This window comes from Podarcis gaigeae (genome assembly GCF_964106915.1).
Source record: "Podarcis gaigeae genome assembly, chromosome: 3".
NCBI classification, from domain to species: domain Eukaryota; kingdom Metazoa; phylum Chordata; class Lepidosauria; order Squamata; family Lacertidae; genus Podarcis; species Podarcis gaigeae.
This window is the reverse complement of record NC_139680.1, coordinates 52350403-52359764: the sequence shown is the minus strand read 5'-3', so window position 1 is coordinate 52359764 and position 9362 is coordinate 52350403. Positions and strand designations below refer to the sequence as shown.

Genomic DNA, 9362 nt, shown 5'->3' with positions numbered 1-9362 from the left:
AACCCAACCAGATGGGCAGGGTATAAATAATAAAATTATTATTGTCATCACATATGTATGCCTTGAATTACAACACTGATTCTTCATTGGTCTAAAAAATGGAAATCACAATCTAGCACGAGGCTTAATAAGATACCAGCACCTACTGTATTTTTCGCTCTATAAGACGCACCAGGCCATAAGACGCACCTACTTTTTGGAGGAGGAAAACAAAGCAAAAAAATTTCTGAATCCCAGAAGCCAGAACAGCAAGAGGGATCATTGCGCAGTGATCCCTCTCACTGTTCTGGCTTCTGGGATAGCTGCACGAAGCCTCTTCAGGGCAGCGGGATGAAGGCTCCCCCTGCCCTGATGAGGCTTCGTGTGGCTAAGCCAGAAGCTAGAACAACTCTCGCTCTCCTGGCTTCAGTGATAACTGCGCAGCCTGCATTCGCTCCATAAGACGCACACACATTTCCCCTTCCTTTTTAGGAGGGGAAAAGTGAGTCTTATAGAGCAAAAAATACGGTAATTCACCCTTAGAAAGAAAGTGCTGTTTAACGAATGGGCTGCTTCAAGGTAAGAATGCAGCTTCAGTACTTTTGTTCATCAAGTACTGTGTAAGTTAGCTGCCAATTCAAAACAGTCAACAGTACATTTCCATAGTAAACTCAATTGTTCCATAGAATTCTATTGTGTGCTATTCTTTTTCAACATCCAACGATTTAATCCTCCACTTGCTATGCAGCGGCACTCATTTAATTAGGTAGTTCCACTATGGGACATCTGATAGTATATTGTTTGAGAAATAATCCCTGCAATAATTTAAAATCCACAGCAGTGTTTCCTGTACTAGGAAAATAAATGACTGTCCAGCATTAAGATAAATTATCCAACTTCAGTGTAGACTGGAATCTAGTAGACTACTATAGAAGGCCGCATGGCTGTCTAACCTAGCATTTTGCTTCCAACTGGCTGACCAACTGTACTGGTGACAACAAAGCACTTTTCACAAATGCTACTGCTTGTAGAAGCCAGACATGTTCAGGGAGGAGGAGCAGAAATTTGTTAACTATGCAGTTAATTCTACAAGTGACCAAGAATCTTGAGTGATGCAATAGCGGACATCTTTGGGGGATGGATAGAAATAGTTTAACATAATTAAGAAACCAAGACTTGTAATCTGCACATTTCAGAGAGTTTAAGAGCCATTCTACCGGTATATATTGCACAGAGCAATCTTCCCAACCTGGTGCCCTCCATATTCTTTGGTTTAGAACACCTGTTAGTCCAAAGCATCTAGCGAATACCAGGTTTGGGAAGACCTGCTACAGAGGCAAATCAAAGGTATTGCCCTACAGATAACTGCTGCCCCACAAAGTTCTGAGATAAGTGTACCTTAAAATACATGCGTTTCCCAGTTTGCAGCATTCCAGCTGGCTCTGTCCTACTGAAAGCAGTGGGCCTCAATATATATAAAACCGTGCCCCAGCTAGTTTTTGGAGATAGAGAGAATTCCATTTAAGTGCAGAATGTGTAATAAATAAATAAATTAAGCCCAGCTTTATTTTACTGACTTAAGAACACACATTTATGACGCACCAAGAGCAACAGAAGAGAGGAGGGAAGCCATGCTGTTGTCAGCGTTTTATCAAGAGGTATGAATGTTGTGTTCCCAACAGATGCAGTCCAAGAACGACACCGGTATGGAAGATCTCATTTTACATCCATTTATTTCATCCCATGGCCATTTAAAGCATAATAGTCAATACATTTCTAACACTACAGAGAAATAATACCAGGGTGACCAGAGTATATATACAAGCCAAAAATAAAAAATAAAAAAGATGTGGACAGCTGAATAAGAGTATGTATTCAGTATGGAATCCATTGAACTTCATTCAGCTCAGGCTTTGTTCTTTAGGGAACAAGGTGCTAATGTGCCACTCTCATATAAAGTGAGTGTAATTGCTTCCAAAGCAAGTTACTGCTGAAAACATAGATGGAAGCAAGTTAAGTGTAACACTAAATTTCACCTATAAACCTAGGAGCAACACTTCCTTGAATCAATTTCCACCCTCCAACACCATTACTACTCTGTATTTGTTTTTTGTGGTTTTTTTTGTTTTTTACAAAAGCCTACTGTTTTATTAAGGCATATTTTGCCCTGAGCAATTTTGGTGGAAATTAGCCCAAAAGTCTAAACAGTTAAAAGGCAAGCACCAAGTGACCCTTTTGTAGACAAATATAGCAATCTTTTTTGTTTGTTTGTTTGTTTGCTAGCTCACCTATTAAGCTGGGAGTAACATACAAAAAGTATTGCTCAACAATTTGGTAGAACAAAAACTTTTTTCTTTTCTTTTTTTACTTTAGGCCAAACTTCCAAGGCTGGCAAGCTTAAAGTTAGGCACTGAAGTAGATGCTGAAATGGTTAAGAAGTCGCATGTAAGATTGGACCTTTGCTGTCTTACACCTGAATTCAGGCATCCCTGTTTGAAAACTCAGGCTAAGCCCAAGATATCCCAAACAACCACAGCCAAAGTGTCAAGTCAACTCAAGCTAAGAGATAATAATCTAATGTACCATAAAGTGGTCCTCAAGGCTCTGACTACACACATATCCATTCTAGCTAAAGTCAACTTGTGCAAGCTTGTTGTGAACACATTTATCTTGTCCCCCCTACCCCCAGATCTGACATATCAGCCAATCATATGTCCAAAGTAGCACAGGTTATTCATTCAAAAGCCAATGCACATCTCTATTTAGAAGGCCTGAATGCTCTTCCCTCTACAGATACAGCTTTTAAGTAGGGCCAGAAGACTACACAATCCGTAATTTAGAAATAAAGAATAATGTTAAGTGGCAAACAAGTGCCTTCTTTTATACAAATTTAGACAATACAGGCTATCTACTAAGCTATCAAGAGTATCCAGAAAAAGAAACACAGCCAATTCTACATTTTATTCACATTTATTTTTCGCTTTTAGTGTGCTCACAGAAAATTAGAACACCTTAAGCAGGAATTTAATAGCAATTTTGTAAGCAAAGTTACATTCCATCTCTAAGTCAAATTGGTCAAAGCTTCTCCAGTATTTACAAAAACATGATAGACAAGATGCTACACAAAAACCATTGCATCTGAAACTGGTTTTTATTCTTTATTCTGAAAGACAACTGGAAAAAGAAAGCATCGTCTGCTGTCATCAAAAACATACCACAGTATAAACAGTAACCATTCCACTTATCACAGCTTGGTTGAGTTTAAAATTGTGTGTGGTTTTTTTCTTTTTTCTTTTAAGGTCCAAGATTACTGCAATTTTACAAAAAAATAAAAATAAAATGGGCAGGGTGGAAAAAGTTGCAAACTTAATGTGCTTCTGGATATCAAGATTTGTTTTTATACAATAGTCACAGTTAAAAACACCCTGCTGGTAATACATAATTACACTTTATTAAGGTCATAAACCAGCAATAAACAATAAAGCCTATACAACTTGTATTTCTACTTAATCACTGACTGGTACAGCTAACATGAGATAAGTGAAAGTTCCTATGGTTTAAATGAATTTCCTAAGACTATGATCTTTTTTTTAAAATCTGAGTATTGGAATTTTTCTTCTTCTTTCTTAGTCAAGACTTGTAGTGTTGTAAACCTTATAGAACATCTGCCTCACAAAATACATTGTAATAACTTTCTTTTTTAAAAAAGACTAACCCCTTATTTCTTGTGGCACATTTTCTTGGCAAATTATCTGCACCACTAATTCCCCACTGTGACCCCTTATCACTTCATTTGCTATCCCTTTATTGACCCATCCATTTCCTTCATATATGGGCATGTCCATAGATTGACAGAGAAAAAAAAGTTTACATTTTGAGTAAAAGATGCAAAGTATGCAAAAAACATTAATACTGATGCAAAAAAAAAAAAAGGAGGAGGAGGAACGAGGAGGCAGAGGGAGGCGTTTAGTCTCTCCTCTGCCGGTTGGAATGGTGGTAACAGAATGATCTGAGATGGGATCTGTGGGTAGAGACAAAAAAGAGAAAGACATCTTTTAAATCAATCCCTGGTTGTAGACAAGTTCTCCAGAACCAGTACCTGGCACCACTCCAAACAAACAAACGGGGGGGAAGAAAAGTTCAATCATCTCAAAATTGCCAAATTTTCCTCTCTCTCTCTTTTTTTACTCTGCCGACTCAGCTGGTGGAGCTTCTGGACTAGACTCGGACGGGGCTTCCTGTGTAGGAGCTGCTGCCGCCGCTGCCGCCGGCTCCTCTGCTTTGGGCGCCTCTTGCTCAGTTGAGCTGGCTTCGGGGGCGGCGCTTGGGGCAGCGGGCGCCTCTTCCTGCTTCTCCTCGGGCTTCTGCTCTTCGGCAGGCTTGGCCTCCTCCCCAGCAGGCTTCTCGGGCGCAGTCTCTTCCGATTTGGCCTCCTGAGAGCCCCCGGCCTCCTCCTTGGCCTCTTCTGGGCTACCGGCAGCGGCGGTGGCAGCGGAAGGAGACGCCTCGTGGTCGGCCGCTTTGCTCTCCTCCTCGTTGCTGGGGGGCTCCGGGGTGGCGGCCACCCCTTCGTCTTTGCCCCCTTCTCCCGCAGCGCCCGCCCCTTCGTTCTCGGCTCCTTCCCCAGACTCCTTTTTGTTCTTTTTAAAGGAGAAGCCGCTTAGCTTAAAGGACTTTTTGAAGGAAAAGCGCTTCTTTTTTTTTTTAGGGGTCTCGTTGCTGGACGAAGGGGTGGCTGCCTCCTCGGCCTTGGAGGAGGACTCCCCTTCGACGGGAGAGGCCGGCTCCGTGCTCTCGGCCTCAGCCGCCTCCTTCTCCGAGGCAGCCTCTGAAGGGCTCTGCTCTTCCTTCACAGACTCCTCGGCCGGAGCGCTGCCGTTCGCCTGGACCTCCTCCTTGCCCGCCTCGGCGGCAGCTGGCGAAGCGTCGCCATTCACCTTCACGTGGCCATTCTCCTGGAAGAGATGAACTCAGCGTTATTCGAGGAGAAGGGGGAGCGAAAGGAAGATCTCTCTCACGTCAAGCGCAGGTGGACACAGGACTATATACCCTGTTTGTGCCATTGAGGCACTTTCAGTCAAAGGGATATGAACATAGTCAAAGGAACCCAACACTGCACAAATCAGTTTATGTGACATAACTCCCTGGGCCAGCCATGGCAGCACGTTGCCAGCGACTTTCCCGCTGCTTTTCTCGAGGAGCGCGCGTGACGCAATGGCCGGGCTCTGGGGAGGGGAGGCGACGCCATTCAGACGCAAGCCCCTCCTCCCCGCGCCCTTTTCACTCCGGCTCGTCCCTTCAGGGCTCCCCCCACCCAGCTATTTGGGCGCGGCGTCAAGTCAGCGTCGTTTGGAAACGCGCCGCGTGGCCGCCGTCCACGCTGCTGCTTCCCTTCAGCGATTTAATCAACACTCTCTTCCCCCGCCCCCCCCCCGCGCGCGCGCGAGCATCACCACCACCTTTTCTCAACACACCCTGCGAGAATCGAACGAGGCCAAGGCAGCGAGGAGTCTCCGCCGGCAGAGGGCACTGCGGCTCCATTTTGCCAAATCCACCCGAAGGAGGAGCGAAGCGCCGAGGGAGGAGACTTCGGAGAGAAGCGCTGGCGAAGCAAGAGGAAGCGTCGCCTTGGCCAGGATCGCCTCTGCTAGGCGAACAAAAGCTCCGTCCGCAGCCGCAGCTTCTCCCAGCCCCTTCCTTCTTCCACCACCACCTTCCTGGTGCCAAACGGAGAGACAAACCCCCACCTCCCGCCCACCATAGTGGAAGGAGCGGCGCCTCCGCTCCCCAGCGCACCGGTTGCCTTTTTATTTCTATGCAAAGCGCGCCTCCAGCTCCTCCGTGGAGCGGCGAGGCGACGAGACAGCAGCTGCCGCTAAAAGGCGTGGTGCAGCCCGGCGCCCTCCACAGCGTGGCGCGCCCGGCCGAGAGCGAAGCGCCGCCACATGCAACATGCACATGCACGCGGTTGCAGGCGCGCAAGCCTCCCGGGCTGCCCCACGTTCAGCCCGGTGCCGTCGGCACGCTCGCGCATCCCTTAGCAACAGCTCTCCAAAGCGCGCGCACAGCAGCGCCTCTCCGAAAATCTCGCCCTAATCTCCCACCAATGCCGGGAGAGTAGCCTTGGCTACGACAATAATATGCACACGGGGCGGGGGGGGGGGGTCTCGTAGTGCCGTCTACGATCAACCACATTCAGCGTGTGCCGCAAGCTTGTATGCAGGGAACCGACAGAGCGAAGAAGGATCCAGCAAGCAAGATGGAGAAGACGGTCTCTCAGCCCCTTCCCCAATACACACAACTCTCCAGCGCCCCCCACCCACCAAGCACCGCTGTCGTTTGCTTATCACTGCCAAGCTCCCAAGCTTATCACTGCCACTACACTCTCCTCACGCGCCAAAGAGGAGAAATGGGGGGGGGGGTAGAGAAAGAGAACAGAATAGGGGCTGCTACAGGATAGGAAGCCATCGAGAGAGGAGCACACGATCAGTTCCAACCAGGAGCACGAATACAGCAAAAATGTCTTCAAAGATGCCGCCAGTTTATAAGCAGCAAACTGTGCACCACGCCAAAGGGAAAACACATCTCACTGTACACAAGCATCTAGCAAATTTCTGCCTCCACCACACTACTACGCCTAAAACACTGGGTCCACAGCAGTGCGAAAAGCCACTCCTTTTCATTACCATTCATTTAAAGGGCTGTAGTCAGATTTATTTATTTTTTAAAGCCATGCATCCCCACCAAGCAAGAAAGTGGGAGCCGAACGAAACACCGTGCACACCATTTATTTTCTTCAAAGAGAGAGAGACATTATTCCATTATCACCATTCTTCGCTTCTCCCCATTGCACCCCGCTTACCTGTCCATTCGCCTTCGAAGGCGACGCAGGCACCGCTTCCCCGGGCTTCTCGGCGGCGGCTTCGCCTTTTGCAGCGTTCTTGGAGAACTGAGCACCCATGCTGGTTTTATTCAACAAAGAAACTCAACAGATCCAAAAGAAGGGGGGAAACAAAGAGCGGTGGGTTCGTATAAATGCTGGGAGACCAGCAGCCTGAAGAGCAGCAACACAAACACACACCAGAGGGGGAGGAGGAGGAGGAGGAGGTGATGGGGGTGGGGGTGGGAAAAAAAGAGAGAAGACAACCGATTATTTTAAAATATGTACACTCCCGGATTTTTTTTTATTAAAAAAAATTAAAAGCTGAAGAGGTCAAAAAAGCAGCAGCGCAGAAGCAAAAGGGGGGGAAAAAGGAAGGAGGAAAAAAGTCGAGCAAAAATATTAGAAGCCCAAGGTTAGTACAAAAAAAGAAGTAATAAAAAATCCCAGATTTGTAGCCGTACTGTAGACAAGGGGAAAATGGAGAAATCTCCCTGGTCGCTAATAAGATGCGGAGTCCAACGCCCAAGTGCACAGATGAATGGGCTTCCCGAGCGCTGACGGCAGCCCCCGCCCGTCGCCGACCAATCACGGCGCCGCCAGACAAAAGAGGGGGCGGGGTCTCCAATTGGAGCGAACAATGGAGCTGCGATTGCAAATAATTTGAAATCGGCCTTGGACTGATAATTAATACTCCGAAGAATATAAATAAATTAATGAGATTAGAGCGTGCACCCCGATTTCTCTTTAAAAAGCGGGGGAGGTGCGGGGGGGGGGAATCGAACGCTGCACGGTGGGAGACAGAGTTTATTTCCCTTTCCTTTCGCTGGCGGACGAACACTCCTCATAAAAAGCGGGGGGGGGGGAGGGAGAGAAGGTATCCCTCTTCTTGCAGTGGTGGGAGCCTCTGTTTGGTGTCTGTCTCTCCGTGTCTTCCTTCTCCTCCCCCCCCCCCCCAAGCCCCGTGTTAAGTTAGAGACAATGGTTTGACTTGTGTGTGTGTGTTTCTGATTTCATCTTCTCGCCCCCGCTGCCTCCCACCCCCCTTTCCATCCCTCTTCCTCCTCCCCCTTTTCAGCTCGAAGAGGTGGGTGGGGGTGGAGGACTCAACAGATATGGAGGCTCGAGGTTTCGCTCCCCCCCCCCTTAATTGGTTGCAATTGTTCAATCGTCCCAATTTGGAAGGTATTTAAACCACGTAGATCAAGTTTCGCCAAACGAGATCACGAGTTGAACGTTATTAGGTCTGTAGGCCAGATGTGAAAAATGCTTCCACCAGCTGCCGTCGCCGCTGCTGCTGCCATGGCTAGGGAAAGGGAGAGTGCCCTTCCCCCCATCAATATTGGTTTGAAATAAAATATTTTGCGAGGAGCCTACGGGTCTAATTAAATCTCGCTGCCTGATTAACTTTGATTTGTATCTAAATTTATTTATTTTTTTTTTAAAAAAGCTGCTGAGACTGCAAATCCCCTTTAAAAAAATGATGATGATGAAATGAAGCCAATGCCATCAAGAAGAGCTGCTTGTGTGTTTTCCAAAAAGAGCGAGCGAGAGAAGCGTCCACGTGTACTTGGAAAACGCTCCTAGCCAAATGGAACGGGAGTCTTGATTCGTTTCCATGTGGTGCACGTCGGAGCCATGATGGCTTGTGTGCAAACGCGAATGGTCTGGATTTCGACAGAGGCAGGAGAAGGGGCTTCCCACCTTAAGCACCGCGCAGCCTGATCCTATACTTCGCCTCCTTCCCTCCCCCCCCCCCCACCCATCGAAATCCGTGAGCTATGGGCACACCTAGCTTTGCATTGTTAGGAGTACAACCCTAGCATAGCTTCATGGTGGGCTTTCTCTCTCGCCCCCCCCCTTTCCGCCCGTTCTGTTTAAATGGCTACAGTAGAGTGATAGCAAACGCCGAGCGATCTCTCCTCTCGCTGCTTCGAAAGCAATCGCATCACTCAGGATACCAAAATGCCGGTGGGTTGGGGGGGTGATGGTTTCTAAAAGGGGGTTTGCAAAGCAGCAGCTCCACAGCCCACCCTTCTCCCTCCCTACGGACTTCATTGTGTGATGGTTCCAGATTTGTGCACTCACTGCCGTTCAGTAATACCCCCCCTTCCCTTGCCAACACTCTAGTATTTTTAGCAAGATGGCACTCAGTCAAAGAATATTTAGTTTCTTGTGGGCAAAATACACCACGAGGCATTTGGTTTTTACATCAAGCTTTCCTCCTCTCTCTCCCCCCGCCCTCCCCGCTTCCTTCCTTATTCCCTCGCCTCCCCCGCGGTATTACTTCAAATGCAATTCCTTTCTCCAGCCCGGAGGACGGGAAAAATGGATCGCGTGGTGGAAATCCATTAGTGCCAACCGCGATTTCTTTGTTTTAATCATTATTTCTCGCTCTTTTGGAAAGGGGATGGGGGACGACGACGACGACGACGGTTTTAGACACGCTGCTTCAGCTCGATGCATTATTCACTCTCCAAGTTATATTCCCCTAGACCCCCCA

General features: G+C 47.5%; 1 protein-coding gene across 1 annotated transcript; it reads right to left on the bottom strand.

Annotated features, from left to right (window-relative positions):
• Positions 1 to 1695: 1695 nt before the first annotated feature.
• On the bottom strand, positions 1696 to 7443 carry MARCKS (myristoylated alanine rich protein kinase C substrate). The gene is made up of 3 exons (XM_083734040.1): positions 7324 to 7443; positions 6842 to 7033; positions 1696 to 4934 (listed from the first exon to the last, which is right to left on the bottom strand). Exons 2-3 carry the CDS (start codon positions 6938 to 6940, stop codon positions 4164 to 4166), a joined length of 870 nt encoding a protein of 289 aa, XP_083590166.1. The 5' UTR covers positions 6941 to 7033; positions 7324 to 7443; the 3' UTR covers positions 1696 to 4163.
• Positions 7444 to 9362: the final 1919 nt, after the last annotated feature.